At 47.2% G+C, this 16,307-nt stretch overlaps 1 protein-coding gene across 1 annotated transcript; it reads left to right on the forward strand.

Annotated features, from left to right (window-relative positions):
* Positions 1-436: 436 nt before the first annotated feature.
* LOC307227869 (SHC-transforming protein 1-like) lies at positions 437-16,072 on the forward strand (the record flags this gene model as incomplete). The annotated part of the gene is made up of 12 exons (XM_079997313.1): positions 437-967; positions 2,414-2,484; positions 3,721-3,784; positions 3,867-3,986; positions 12,735-12,788; positions 13,421-13,472; positions 13,607-13,733; positions 13,841-14,036; positions 14,588-14,696; positions 14,791-14,878; positions 15,450-15,597; positions 15,944-16,072. 12 exons carry the CDS (start codon positions 437-439, stop codon positions 16,070-16,072), a joined length of 1,689 nt encoding a protein of 562 aa, XP_079853439.1.
* Between the last annotated feature and the right edge of the window lie 235 nt (positions 16,073-16,307).

Raw genomic sequence — 16,307 nt, forward strand, 5'->3', positions numbered from 1 at the left:
AATCCAGCTGCAGAGTAAAGAAAAGTGTCTGGGGTCAGACTGGACCCGACTGGACTTCACACTAACCGAGCGTCTCCTTTACCAAACAGGTGAGTAGAACTAGAGCGAACGCTTTCCATGCTATAATGGGGACGGTGTTACAGAGAGAAGGGTCAACTTCCACGACTTTCTTTCTTCCTGCCGTTACAATTTTTGAAATACGGTGTCTTTACGCCTTGCGTTTCCCCATCAGACCTATGACTATGAGAGAGCGGTCCCTGCCCGGACGCACATCCCAGACAGGTTTCCTACCAAGTAACTCATCACATCACCCACTGCACTGAGTATACAGTCAGTCGACCAAAAGAAAAAATACAACTATATAGGACATATGATATTAAGCACCACCTTGGCCTCATCTTTTCTTTTCTTTTTAATTGAACTGTGCTTACCAGCCATGCTCCAGTGCACCAAGTACAGCCGTCTGCGCAGCGACTCCCTGAGCTCCCTGGAGGACCGGTCCCAGGAGACCGATCTGTCGGCGGGGGCCGACCTGGGCCTGAACCCGCACTCGCACCTCGCCCCGCTGGACGTCAGGAGCCCCCCGGCCCGGGGCGAGTCCACCCTCCGCGGCTTCATCCCCCGCATGGCCAGCATCTCGCTGCTGGGGCTCAGGGGACACGCGCACCGACACCACGGCGACCGCGACGCGGACACGGAGGACCGACGCGTCGATGGACTCTGGACCGGGTCGTGGTCGGACCCCCGGAGCCAAACTTCCTTCACGGTGCCCGTCGCCCAGCAGCAGTCCGCCCTGCGCGACACCAAGAGACCCATCACACTGCACCGGGCGGCCAGCGTCCCCTGGACCACCGGGTGTCCCCTGCACTCCCAGGGGGACACCCCGCCCGGCTGGGAGACCCCCCTCGGAGCGGAGGAGAGCGGTGGGACGGGGAGGGAACACACCTCGGCAAATCATCACGTGAAGGTAAAATCATGAATGAATGAATGATGAATGACAGAGCCACTGCGGATTCACAGAGTTCTGTGCGTGGGGAGAAGGAGTCCTTGTCTGATTTGCATGTGTTTTGGTCTCATTTGACTCCGAATTCAGCCTTCAGGTGTAAAATGTGATTTCCAGTTGGATTCCAGCAGATAACTGAGCGCACACACACACACACACGCACACACACACACACACGCACACACACACACGCACACACACACACACACACACACACACACACACACACACACACACACACACACACACACACACACACACACACACACACACACCGACTCAAACAGAATCGCTCTCCTGTAGCCCACCCCTCCCTCTCAGACAGAGCTTCCTGTGTGGGCAGTCGTTAGTGACTCATGCCCGCTCTCTATTTCTTTCTAGATCCGCTGTGTGTGTGTGTGTGTGTGTGTGTGTGTGAATGTGAATGTGAATGTGAATGTGAGTGTGCGTGTGTGTGTGTGTTTGTGTGAGTGTTTGTCTGTGTGTGTGTGTATGTGAATGTGTGTGCATGTGAATGTGTGTGAGAGTATGTCAGTGTGTGTATGTGTATGTGGATTTGTGTTTTTTTTGGGAATATCCTATACGTCCATGCTAGTGTGTGTGTGTGTGTGTGTGTGTGTGTGTGTGTGTGTGTGTGTGTGTGTGTGTGTGTGTGCATGTTTATTTGTGTTTGTTTGGGAATTTCCTATAGTGTGTGCATGTGGATTTGTGTTTGTTTGGGAATATTCTATACGTCCATGCTGCCGTGTGTGTGTGTATGTGTGTGTGTGTGTATTTGAGTTTGTTTGGGAATATCCTTTACGAACCATGCTACCGTGTGTGTGTGTGTGTGTGTGTGTGAGAGAGAGTCCATGCTGTGTCCTATAATGGGATACAGCCAATGGGTGGACGGCTGTGATGGAAATGAAATCAAATTGAGTTACTCTCCTTAATAAACACAAACACTGTATAAGTATTGATTCCAGGGCAATTTCCGTCCGCAGACCTACTTACGCTGGCCTTCAGCCCCGAAGGCCAAGGCCAATCAAAATTTTGACTGGGAAGGGGGTTGAGTGAGTGGGCGTGCAGACCAGAATGTGATGGCTTTAATCCTTCTCTTGAAGGGGTGCATGTGCTAGGCACCTAGACAGAAACCAAGCAAAAAAACCAATAGGGTTGAACATCCCCAGTGCAGAAATGTGACGCCAAGAGCCGTATGACACATTAGGTACAGTATCAGATAAAAGCAACTCCATGCATGTGAGATGTCCCCAGTGAGGAAAATTGATCTTAAGTCATTCATCGTCACATCAAATAATAATCCCAATCGAATGATCCTTGGTGTCTGTTGAGACTTACAAGGTTAGGACTCATAGTGTGTGTGTGTGTGTGTGTGTTTGACTTTATGTCATTTGTTGTTGCTCCATTTAGTATGTCGGCAGCCTGGAGGTGACCCAGTCGATGAGAACGCTGGACTTTGAGAAGAGGATGCAAGTCACACGGTAGGAGATGGATGGATGGATGGATGATCAATGGGTCTCAGGTAATGTGGAATCAGGGTGAAAACTGTGGGCGACGACAAATTGACCAACTGACTGGCTCAAAATGAGTTGAGAGGTCCATGATGACACTATAAAACAGCCAAAATCTGGACGATCTTATCTAATCTTCATTGATCTCTATGGGATTATATTCGATTTCCACCAGTGTTCCAAGTCCAGCAAATCCACAGTTACATGTGATGCTTCGGGGACCATTGTCCCATTCCTCCATATGAAAGTGATTTTGATATGAAAGTGTTTTTTTCAGAGCTGTAGGGAAAAGAAGAGGGAGGCAAGAATTAGCTCCACAATGCCCGACTAAGCGACTGGCTCTGCTTGTTTTATGTTTTTGTTTTTGTTTTGTTTTCCAAAGGGGGAAACAAGTGAAAAGTGCACATCTCAGGTTTTCTGTCCCAATGTTTAAACACTGACAGCTCAGCCACATCCCGCAGATACAGTCCAGCCTTTGTGTGCAGCAATGCTCAAATCAAATTAAATGAATTTCCTCCTAATCATCTGTGGCAGGCCTCCGAAAAAAAAAGAGAGGAGGGGTGGTGGGGGGCGGGCCAGAGAACCGAGTTCAACAAGGAGAATTCTTCTTTGAGGAAGAGTAATACATACTTCTTGTTGTCGAGAAATAGAGCCTCTCTTGTGTGTGTGTGTGTGTGTGTGTGTGTGTGTGTGTGTGTGTATGTGTGTGTACACATGTTTGTGTGTGTACATGTGTGTGTATGTGATTATTGTGTGTTGCATGTGGATATCAGAGGTCTTACATAAACATATACTGGGAATATACTCTGGAAATATAGTTTGTATCCAGTCACTGTTGATGACACTGATAATTTTTATATTAATTTTCATTTTGTTCATTTTTTGTTCTTGTTTTTATTCAGTCCAGAAATGACATCATGGCATACAGCTAAATTACTTGTAATCGCGTCTATATATAATTTTGTGTGTGTGTGTGTGTGTGTGTGTGTGTATGTGTATGTGTATGTGTGTTTATGTGTATGTGTATGTGTATGTGTATGTGTGTATGTGTGTGTGTGTGTGTGTATGTGTGTGTATGTGTGTGTATGTCTGTTTGTATGTGTGTGTGTGTGTGTGTGTGTGTGTGTGTGTGTGTGTGTGCGTGCGTGCGTGCGTGCGTGCGTGCGTGCGTGCGTGCGTGTGTGTGTGTGTGTGATCCATCCACAGAGAGGCAATCAGCCGTCTTTGTCCGGGACTGAAAGGTGTCAAGACAGCCGTAAAAAGTAAAAGGGTGAGGCAATCACACGCACGCACACACGCACACAGACAAACACACACACAGATGTAATGAGGGTGATTTTTGTCATTACCAGCCCCTTCAGACGGCTCCGTGTGCCGTTCTGGGTCAGAGTAACCTGCAATTCTCCGGTAGTGGTGCCGTCCTCACAGTGTGCACCGACAGCATGACTCTGACCACAGCTCGCCCCCTACAGGTGACACACACACACACACACACACACACACACACACACTCAAGTTCAAGAGACTTTTTGTCACATACATATACATACACACACACACTACACACACGTACGCCAGTACCATGCCAATGTAGCATCAGTTTGAGCTGTTGCTCGTCTTTACATCGGCATTAGCTTTACATTATAATTGAATGCATTACAGCATTACACACACACACACACGCACACGCACTCGCACACACACACAGGCACACAAACACATATTTACACCTGCGCAGCTTGCAACCACTATAGCCCACATCACGCAGCTCGCCTGGTGCAAATGGGCGTTCGTAGCCACGACCTGCACATAACAAATTGAATGATGATGTCACAAAGCGTCTTACTCCACAAACTCATCTCGCTCCACCATCTGACTGGAAGTTTTAGAACCTTGGCGTGTGGGCGATGCGCGAACATTCCTCTACTTCTGGTCAAATTGAATCGGTCTTTCACAGTTTCCTGCTCCGAATGTGGATGGATTTGGATGAAACTTGAACCACGAGACGTCTGTGACGTCCCGGTTCGAACCGTGTCCGTAGCTGGTGGTTGTCGTGTTCCAGACACTTTATACCCGAAAAATGCAAAGGAGAATATTAATAATAAAGATCCTAGCAATAACAATGGAATAATAATAATAACAATAAATCCCTGTGGGATGGACCCCTAAAAATAGCTGCTGACAGCAATACACAGGGTCCAGTGTAGTCGTGTTTGGTACATATTATAATAGAATACCTGGCCGAAGAGAGAAAACAAAAAAAGAAAAAAAATGCCTAAAATACAGACTCTGACTCTGATAACTCTGTCCTGTGGATGACTTGTAGGATGACAAGAGCACAGTTTTTTGTTGTACAGAACCGCCATCACTCCCCCCTCTTTGGAGAACTATTTTACCATGTTTAGGTCTATAAACACCTAATCACTACTACAAGAGGGAGAGAATCACCACGGGTGAGACAAATAAACATAGAACCACCAACGACATTTACACAGAAAAACATGAACATAGAAGAGCAGGGCCCGCCCCACCACATTCGACCAGATGCCCCACCCGGCTGCGAGCCCCCCCACGTAGTCGAGTGCGCTCAGCGCGGGGCACCTGGACGTTAGCCCCCCCAGATATATGGGCACTCCACCACCCGGGGCACCCGCCACAGAGAAGCCGCACAGCGGGAGCAGAGGCCGACAGCCGCCCCCCACACCCACAACAGCAAGCAGACCCCTATGAGCCCCGGAAGGCAACAGGCGGCACTCTCCACAGCCCCACCAGGTCGCAGGATGCCAGAAACCACCAGGCACAAGCTGCCAGGACTCAAGCTCAGCCGGCAGGGGGCCCAATCGGCCAGCCCCTGGCCAACCATGCCCCCACACCAACCCACCAGCGCCCCGCCACCCTGGAAAACCCCAGTGCTCAATATGTGCTGTTGACAATTAAGTTAAAATTGCGGGGTGTGGGGGTGCAAGTCCTTCAAGCAAGGCAAACCCAGATCACTCGTACCCCTCCTGCCCTGCAGAACCTGGTCTGGTGGAGTGTTGTTCGGAGTAAAATTTGTGTGACAGTGTATGTGTTCTAGGCTAATGTGAGTGGAAAAAATTGTGGGACAGACGAGACGCACGTCATGGCAGGAGCGTGATGGGCAAGATCGCAGCCGCCTGCCACATCCCCACCCACATAGCTCGCCCCCCCCCCCCTGTCCCGCAAACCCTAGGTCTACTGGGGGCCCAGTTTTAACAAAACCTCAACCGTGTTGATTGGTCCAACGGTTGTCGTGTTTCAGACACGACTAGCACAAAAAATGCCAAGGAGAACAATAATTATAAAAAGCCAAACAATAACAATAGTGTTCCAGCACTGCGGGCTGGGACATAGCGTAAATTACAAAAGTTGCAAACACCGTGGACTTAAGTCACCGTGGACTTACGTCTGGACCAATCATCACGCACTTATGTCACTGCATGTTGCTCTTCTGGTGTTCAGTTTAAATATGCCGAAAAACGGTAGTTGAAGAATTACGATCGTTCCTGGATGACACCGTGCAGACGCAAATGGGAGATTCCTCCAATGGTTCTTACAACTTCCTGCGGTGCGAAAACGTCTTCTTTGAACGATTATAGACGTTTCACTGCATATATGTATGACCGTATGTATATGTATGTGACAAATAATCTCTTGAACTTGAACTTGAACTTGAACTTATAGTTTCTGGGTTTTTGTAAAACCCAGCATGAGTTACAGTTTTCAGAGTTTCCTTTAAATGCAGCCCCGGCTCAAGCTGTCTGCCTAGAGCCAGATACTGCAGTCTTACCTGCAATATCTGGTCTTTATAAAGAGACAAGGTATTAGTACCTGTCTAATAATATTATCGGCCAATCTATCTAACCTGTTCAACAAGTATGACAATGAATTGAATTTGTATTATAATTATTGCTATTCAGTGAAATAAATGTATTGAAAAAAAAACTTTATAAAAGCTTATATATTCCTTAATTTCTTCTCAGTTAAAATAATATTCCCTCCCCATCACTTTAAAGCAATGAAAATACTGACAGCCAGACTACAACATCAAACTTTATTAATTTCCGTCTGTCCGCCTGTTTGCAGAATATCTCATAATGTATGAACAGATTTGCACAAATAGATTTGATTGAATGAAAATGATTGAATGAAATTTTTGAATCCAAAAATGATGACTCTTGGCAAAGTCGCAGCTGCCATGATGATCTGATCTCATCATACTGTGTGTGTGTAACCAGCAGGACGGTAATGAGTGCGGAAACGTCTTCTTTGAACGATTATAATTCCTGCGTTTTGTGAAACGCAGCACGAGTTACAGTTTTCAGAGTTTCCTTTAAACCCGGCCCTGGCTCAAGCTGTCTGTCTAGTCCTGCTTTCACACATGAATTCCGGACAATATCCGAATAATCAGGTGCGGAGATTTGCCGGAGTTGCCCTTTCGCACATGTAGCACACAACCGGAGATTGTCCATGTAACGTTTGCACCTACTGGAAATACTCCATTAGGTGGGTAGAACGTGCAGGAGGCAGGACGTGACGCAATGAAGCATGACGTATGATGTTGCCGAGTTTTACAGCACACCCAAGATGGTGGACGAGGCTACCGACTTATCAGTAATTGTGAGACATGTGACCAAGTCCCTCTTATCCAAGTCACAAGTAAGTCTCAAGTCATTTGGTCCAAGTCTCAAGCAAGTCCCAAGTCATTTTTTTCTTGGGCAAGTCAAGTCACAGGTTATGTCAAGTCAAGTCAAGTCTAATCTAATCAAGTCAAGTCAAGTCTAATCCCAAGTCCTAAGTCAAGTCACTCCCCCCCCCCCCCCAATATCTGCAGTCGTATCTGGTCTTTATAAAGAGAACAGACAAGGTATTAGTACCTGTCGAATAACATGACTGGCCAATCTCTCTGTTCAAAAAGTACGACAATGAATTTAATTTATATTATAAGTTTTGCTATTCAGTGAAATAAATGTAATCAAAAAAACAAATACATTTATAAAAGCTTATATATTTCTTTATTTCTTCTCAATCAAAATGTATTCCCTCCCCGTCACTTTTAAACAATGAAAATACTGACAGCCAGACTGCAATCTTAAACTTTGTTACTTTCCACCCCTGTCCGTCTGTCTGCCTGTAGAATATCTCATATGTATATCTTATATAAGTATGGACGGATTTGCACAAACTGATTTGATTGAATGAAAACGATTGAATGAAATTTTTGAATCCGAAGGTGATGACTCTTGGCACAGTCGCGGCTGCCATGATGATCTGATTTTATCATACTGCGTGTGTGTGTAACCAGCGGGAGGGTAACGAGTGCTTCTTGTTGAAAAACGTCAGGTAGCGAGGAGCTTGACTGACAGGGTAGTCATCCAATCATGACAATACCTAGTGTGCGCTCGCATACTGGGTAATATTACACACTGACACTTGTAATGTGAACATTGACAATGTTGAACATTTTCATATTTTATATTTAATATTAGGGCTGTGTGATATGACAATATACTTAAGACAACAGAAAAATTGTATTGTCTATATATATTTTTGGAGCCTGACCGATGCCAGATTTTTGGGTCTGATGCCGATCCTGATTTTGGAGAGTCCTTTATTTATGTAAAACTTTATTTATGTATTTATTATTTTACTTTATTGAAGTTTCTTTATTTGAAAACATTTGACTTATTTACCAACTTACTTAACCAACAAATGACTCAAAATAAACACACAAAGAATTTTTTGATAGGTAAAAGAATGTAAAATATGATATTAAATACATTTTTTTTTTCTGAGTTCCAGTCAACGCATCATCACTTCTGAAACAAATTCATTTTCAGAGTTTCCCTGGAACGCAGCCTCGCTTACTGCTTGGGGGTTCATGTCCGTGTCTAAACGCGAGTGTAAACAAACATGGATGGATTTATAATGCCCAGCGGACTTCTGCGCTTATTTTGGTGAGTAACTAAAGTAGTGTAAAACAGACAAGTACAGGATAAATAATGAATATTTTTTTGTTTAGTGGCGTCAAGCCCCGGCTGCAGACGGCAGCAAGGCTTCCTTTTCCCGCGGCTGCCAATCTGCCTCGAATCCGCCGAATCAGCACCCGCGTGGCGCTGATTGGTCCAACTCGGGGCAGGGAGCTTTCTTAATGTTTGTCTGTCCTGCAGAGGGGACTGGCGCACGGGCTCGTCAGCCGACTAGGAGCCAGAGAGTGGAACGCCATTCCTCCTGCGCCCTAAATTATCATAATCATCATCATTATCATTTATTATTGAGACTTGTAGCCAGCGAGCCTTTTTGTTCAAGCTTATAATAAAAACTCTCACCATGTTGGCAAACCCCAGCCAGAAAGACTCCGTCTCCCTCCCTAAAACCCTACCTGTGGGCAGAGACTCCCACAAGTGGCACCTGAACAGGGACTCGCAGGGCGGGGGATGGCACCAAGTGAAAGGTGCTCCCGGAGCCGATCCGCTGGCTGCGGAAGCACCTAGTAGACCTGGTGGAGGAGCAGGACGTCCTCCTCTTTCAGCTGGAGAGCGGTGCCGCCGCAGGAAATCGGGGAGCTGCGCAGAGGTCTGGTCTGGCCACTGCTGGCGGCCTGACCACGACCGCCAGGACTGCCCCCGGATGGAACTCGGCCAGGTGGTCCAAGTTGCTAGTCTGCCGGACCCTTTTCCCGGTCGGGAAAGGGCCTACCAAGTACCGGTAACGCTACAAGGGGGTAGACATCAGGCTTTGCTGGACTCGGCCTGTTCGCAGACGATGGTTCAGCAATGCCTGGTTCAACCCAGGGCTTTGGTGGAGGTGTCACAGGTGGAGATTTGTTGTGTGTATGGGGATGTTCACACGTATCTGATGGTCTGGTTCGAAATTCGTTACAAGGGGAAAAAGCTGTAGTTAGTTCCTGCTTGTTGCACCCCCTGATTTTGGGCACGGATTGACCAGGGTTTGACGCGTTGATGAGAGAGGCTGGGGGAGTGCATTCACGGTCAGCAGGGAGATGTGAGTGTTGCGTGGTGCGCGGAGGGGCCGTCGGCGGGTGCGACGGGTGCAGGGGTGGTGGAATCACAAGTGGGATCTTCCCCGGTCCACTTGACCTTCCCTATCGATGGTTTTCTGCTGGAGCAGTCGCGGGACGACACCCTACACGAGGCTTTTGAGGGGGTAGTTAAAGTCGATGGCGTATTGATGCACCCAGATGCTGTGCTCACTCACCTGTGTTTTTTGGTGATTAGTGACAGGTTATATCAAGTGAGCCGTGACACTCAGGCAGGAGAGGAGATAACCCAGTTGTTAGTGCTTCTCGGCGGCTCACTTTAACCCGGTGGCCAGTCACCTCGGTCAGGATAAATCACGACAGCGCATAATGGCCCGCTTCTATTGGCTGGGCATTTGGGCAGATGTGCGGAAATGGTGCGCCGCATGTCCTGGGTGCCAGTTAGTCAACCCTCCAGCTACGCCAAGAGTGCCGTTGAGGTCCCATCCCCCTAGTCTAGGTCCCTCCCCCTAGTTGAGGTCCTGTTCGAAAGACTCTGTATGGACCTCATCGGGCCGTTAGGCCGCAGTGCCCGCGGGTATCGTTTTGTATTCGTCCTAGTGGTTTATGCAAACGGGGTACCCCGAGGTGACACCATTGCACAGTATTATGACCAAAAGTGTTGCGCAGGCACGGTTTCAGGTCATCTCCAGAGTCGAGATTCTGAAGGAAATGCTGACCGACCAGGGCATTACATTTATGTCATGTACACTTCAGGAACTTTACCAGTAACTGGCCGTGATTCAGAAGTTTGTTCACAACGTTAGCCGTAATTGGGACAAGTGGCTGGACCCCTGTTGTTTGAGGTGCAGGAGGTTCCCCAGGTGTTACCCATCGTGCTGATGGGTAAGCCCGATAGGTCAGTCCAGTTCTGTGTAGACTACCGAAGGGTAAACGTGGTGTCAAAGTATTGACCGGTGAGGTATGGCTTGTTTTTTCACGACACTGGATTTAACCAAGGGCTACTGGCAAATTCCCTTGTCTCAGGAGTCCAAGGAAAAATCTGCGTTCTCCACTCCGTTCGGGTTGTAGCACTTTTGCACACTTCCGTTTGGGTTGTTCGGTGCCCCAGCCACCTTTCAGAAACACATGTAGCATTCATCATGGCCTACCTAGACAACATTATCATTCAAATGTGATACCTGGGCGCGATATATATACTATATATAGCATATGGGCGCAGTGCTTGAGGCCGTGAGGCGGGCTGGGCTCGCTGCCAACCCAAAGAAGTGTGCCGTGGGACGGAGGGAGGTACCGTTAGGAGGTTTGTACCAGACTTTTCAAAGCTAACCAGCCCCTTGCCCGACTCAACTCGAAAGGGTGCTCCAGATCCGGTCCAGTGGTCAGAAGTGCAAGCAGGCATTTGCAAGGGTAAAGTTAACTCTCCAGCCCTTTTACTTCCGGGTGGTCCATTGGCCAGCAGTGCAGATGGTCATGGCTGACTTTCTCTCCTGCTCTGGGGGGGGGGATGTCGTCGGTTGTCGGCCAGACGGCTCCCCTGCCTAACTGGGGGTATGTGGTGGGGGTTTGTGGCAGACCAAGGCACAGTGGTCAAGGCCCAGCTGCAGACGGCAACACGGCTCCCTTTCCTGCGGCCGCCAAGCTGCCTTGAATCGGCTGAAACAGCACCTGCGTGCAATGATTGGTCCGGCTCGGGGCAGGGAGATTTCTTAATGTTTTTCTGTCTTGCAAAGATCATCTGACCAGGAGCCCGAGCGGAACGCCATTCCTCCTGCGCCCGCAATCATCATAATCATCACCATTATCTTTATTATTTATTATTGACTCTTCAGGCCAGTGAGCATTTTTTTCCAAGCTTATAATAAAAACTCTCGCCATGTTGGTAAACCAAGGCCAGAATAACTCTGTCTCCCTCCCTAAACCCCTACCTGTGGGCAGGAACCCCCACATGTGTATTATATTTATAAAAAATCATGACACATCGGCTGCATAACTGCCCATACCGATGTCGCTTTCATACCGCATTTCTATCAATATGTCGCAAATCAGCGGCAGGACTGCTTTACGACAATACTGTATGTGATGTCATTTTGAGTCACCGTGATTAACGTTATCTGCACAAGGAGCGAATGTAAACAACCATGGAGGAGTGTGGTGCTTCGCAGACTAAACACGACGCACAGAACTGAACACAGAAGAGAAAAAAACACCGTCCGTTGTTTACGACTTCCAATTTTCGAAACACCAACTTGTGTTTGATAAGGAAATGTCAAACTGCACGACGGCACCGTTCATGGATTAGTACAACATTTGTCTGTCTGCCACCGAGCCGCGACGACGTAAGTCGAGGGGGACTACCGAGCCCAACCAAAGCACCTGTTCGTGTGCCCATCACGTTTTACTTCGTCGAGGTTTCAGTGAATGAAAGCGAACACCAACAAGTCATTGGAGTCATCACGTCTCAAGTCAAGTCACGAGTCTTTCACTTCCAAGTCCATGTCGAGTCTCAGGTCATTTATTTTTCTGTCAAGTCAAGTTGCAAGTCATCAAAAGAGCAACTGGACATCTCTGGAAATTGTGACTTCCTTTGCCTTGATACTCCATGTATTTGGACATATCCGCAACATAAACGAAAGAGTGGAAAGGAATATAAAGGAGAGTAGAATGGGGTACGAAGCGGCTACACTTCATGGACACCCTCAGTGTCGTACTCGCAGGTGGCTGGAGGGGAATGAGGAGGATTTATTCCGAGAGACGAAGCTTGGACTTGTATAACTTTGGATGATGATGTCACAAAGCGGCCCGCTGCGGAAACGAATAAAATGATGACAGTTTTTCACAAATTTCTGCTCCAAATGTACATCGATATTGATCAAAGACGTCTGAAGCATCCCAGTTCTAACGAGACCTCAACCATGTCTGGGTGTTCTGCCGGTGTCGTGTCTCAGATACTTAAAAAACCGCTGAGCAATAACAATAGGGGAACAACAGGTATTCTATATCAGGCTTTCCACATAATCAAGGACGCTTCACAAAGGACGGAGTACAAGTAAATACAATAAGCAAAAAATAAAAATAGTGACAAAGACAGAAGGGAAACAAGACATAGAGCCAGGTTGAAAGGGACAGACGACAGAAAATATAATAATTGAATCTCTCCTTTTCCCTTTCTCCCTCCATTTCTACCTTTTTCCCCCCTCAGACGATAGCCCACCACTCCATGCAGTCCATCTCGTTCGCTTCTGGAGGAGATTCAGTATGTTTCATATTTTTAATGTCCACGATGTTTTACATGCATACTTACTGAGTGTGCTCGGACACACAAACACACGCACACGCACGCGCGCGCACACACACACACACACACACACACACACACACACACACACAGACACACACACACACACACACACACACGCACACACATACTGTAGGCATGGGTAATTTGATTTGGGTTAATTACTACTCTGTTGGCTGTCATTATTGAAGAGTTGAGTTTTTTCCGGTTGCCTATGGATTACTGCCTCCTTCCACACGCACGCACAGGCCCGCACACACACTCCCCCCATATTTGAATTGGTGATATGTGATGGTTAGCTGTGTCGTCTCCCTGCGGCATTTCCTCTTAATTTCATGCTTTTTGGAGATGCAGTTCACCACCCCAATAAAAAAATCGATAACACACACACACGGAGACGCACACACACGGGCACACACACACACACACACAAGAATATAATATGGATGTGAAATTTCATGTTTTGATTTTCATACAATGATTTCAAATTCATTTACGGTGATTCACATGGCTAAGTTCACAGAGTTATTATTCACAGTTCTCTAAATAATGTCATATTTTTACGTTTTATTTTCTATTTCCATTCATAGGACATGTCAGATTTTATCGCTTACGTTGCCAAAGACTCCTTCAACAGGAGAGGTGAGTGGGACTCTAGGGATCATGATGGAAAATTCATAATGGAAAATTTGAAATAAGTCATTTGTATAAGTTCATAAATGTCATAAGTGTATAACATATTTAGATCTCCCCCTCTCTCTGGCTCTGTCGCGCAGCGTGTTACATAATAAAGTGTCCGTCTGGTCGGGCGGTTGAGGTCATCAACAGCATCGGTCGGGCCTTTGAGACCTGCTTCCGGAAGCTTCTCAGCCAGAGTTCTCCGCTGCTACCCACAATGCCGAGGTCAGCGCCTGTGTTTACCCGTGGCTGATCATGTGTTGTTGTGTTGTTGCTCCTCTGTGACGATGACGTTTCTCTGCATGTAATGTAATCTTAATGAATGTTTTTAGGTCTGCGGTGGGAATCGGCAGCTGGAGTCCAGGGCGCACGGCCAAACACCTCGAAGACAGTGGAGTGGAGGAGAGTGGACGGGGTGAGAACTGCAACTACTACAATCAAGTCTCTGGGAAGACGCCCCCTGCTGGTGGAACACAGAACATTCGCCAGTCGAGGGAAGCCGTTCGCCAAGGTGCTGCGATACGGGAGGTATGAGGATGACCAGGGTTAAAGATGAGAAATACGCACACAAAGCTCACAGAGGTGGAACTTCCGGATTTGGTGTTTTGAGTCCACCATTTGCCAGCTCAGGCCAGAGGTCCAACTAACGAGTGAAACATGGGGTAAAAACATGGCAGGGCTTTGACTTTCTGAACAAGGCTGTAAATGGCACGTTCTGCAGCGAAGAATCATCCCACCACTTTTTCTTGAAGAATGGTGTAAGACCCCACTACACACAGTTCAGGACTCGGATGACAGCGTCCCAAGAAGGATTGTAGCTATTCTGAAGGCAGAGGGTGTCCATACTTCTTATTTGGTCCCTGATATTAAAAGGTGTTTGTTATTTTGTCCGTGGTACTATTAGTTTACTAGGCTTTTGTTCATGTACATGCAAGCCAATGCACACATTCACTGGCAGCAAGACATTGTCTAGTATACATGCACACACACACACACACACACACGCACACACACACACACACACACACACACATCCACAAAGAGCTACATCTTGTGTGTATTTGACTCATCTGTTGCAGGCCTCTCCCCCTAAGTCCGCTTCAATGTACGAGAACTGCTCCATCACAGAGGACACTCTAGCTCCACCTGCAGGTGAAGATCAGCATCACGCGTTCAGCCTGTCACAAGGCAAGAATCTCAGTCAGCGCATCTGTCTGTGTGCGTATGTGTGTGTAACGCTTTCCTTGTCCTTGGTGTCGTTTATATTATCGTCTCTCTACAGCAGAGACCGTGGCCCAGGCCGACTACCACCCTTCGTCAGAAACACTGATCCAGGACCTGGTGGAGGATGAGGAGTGGTTCCATGGCAGGTGTGTTGCCATTACCACCTTCCGACCAAAACTATATTCTCTGTCGTTCCATGGCAATGGAGATGGGAAATGGCTACTTGCCAAGTTTTTCCTGTTTCTTGTTTTTGTTTTTAGGTTGATTTGATTGTTTCTCGTTTATTATTAGGTTTATTGGATATTGATTTTGTTTTTTTAATTTTTCTTGTTTATTATTGGATTAAATTTTTCTGGTTTATTTTAGGGTTTATTTTAATTGTTGATTGTTTTTTTTTTTGGTTTGTTTGTTGATTTTTGTATTGATTGTATTGATTGTGTTAAAAGACTTTAAAATTGACGCGATTATTTGACAATAAACCTCAACCCGTTTGACCTCGGACGGGCAAGGAAAAACTCAAAGAATTTGCCTTTCAAGTTAAAAATGAGTGTCCAACATTAAACATCCAGCGTACGTGAAATATTACTTTTAAGACAAGGGAGGGGTCAGAGGTGTTTCAGAGTAGGTTGGAGCTCAGATGCAGCTTTAACTCCTTTCCTTTCCTCCTAATCCTTTCTCTTGTTTCTCCTGTTTATTCCCGTACCCCTGGTGCTCCAGGCTGGGCAGAGAGCAGGCCGAGTCGCTGCTGTCGTGCAGCGGAGACTTCCTCGTGCGAGAGAGCAGCTCCGCCTCCGGTCAGTACGTCCTCAGCGGGATGGAGGGAGCCACGGTCAAGCACCTACTGCTGGTCGACCCAAATGGACAGGTGTGTGTGTGTGTGTGTGTGTGTGTGTGTGTGTGTGTGTGTGTGTGTGTGTGTGTGTGTGTGTGTGTGTGTGTGTGTGTGTGTGTGTGTGTGTGTGTGTGTGTGTGTGTGTGTGTGTGTGTGCGTGTGTGTGCGTGCGTGCGTGTACTTCCTGTACTGTAGAAACGAAAACAAAACCAAAAAGCCACTTTCTTCCTTTTTGTACAGACCCTATGAATTGTGCTTTAATTGATCTAGAAAGGGCAATTGTGGAAAACGCGGGGCAGTCCATTACGTAGGAGCTGTGACGTTGGCAACACACCTGCATTTTTATTTAACTTGTGTGCGTCTGTGTGTGTGTTATCAGGTGCGCACATGCGACCAGGTGTTCCTGAGCGTCGGTCACCTGGTGCGGTTCCACATGGAGAGCCGACTGCCCATCGTGTCCGGCAGCGTCGAGCTGTGTCTGAGGCAGCCCGTCCTGCAGAGACACTGACACAAACACAGACACACACACACACACACACACACACACACACACACACACACACACACACACACACACACACACACACACACACACACACACACATACTAGTAGGGGGAGGGGTCTCAACATTTTCGGAGCTTCGCCACAAATTTGTAAGAAAAGGTGTTTTCTGCTTAGTACTACGACTAGAGGGTCCTGGTAACGAGGGTGATTTTGGTACTTCACTTGTTACTGTTGGTAT

Source organism: Zeus faber (genome assembly GCF_960531495.2).
Source record: "Zeus faber genome assembly, chromosome: 3".
Lineage (NCBI taxonomy): Eukaryota > Metazoa > Chordata > Actinopteri > Zeiformes > Zeidae > Zeus > Zeus faber.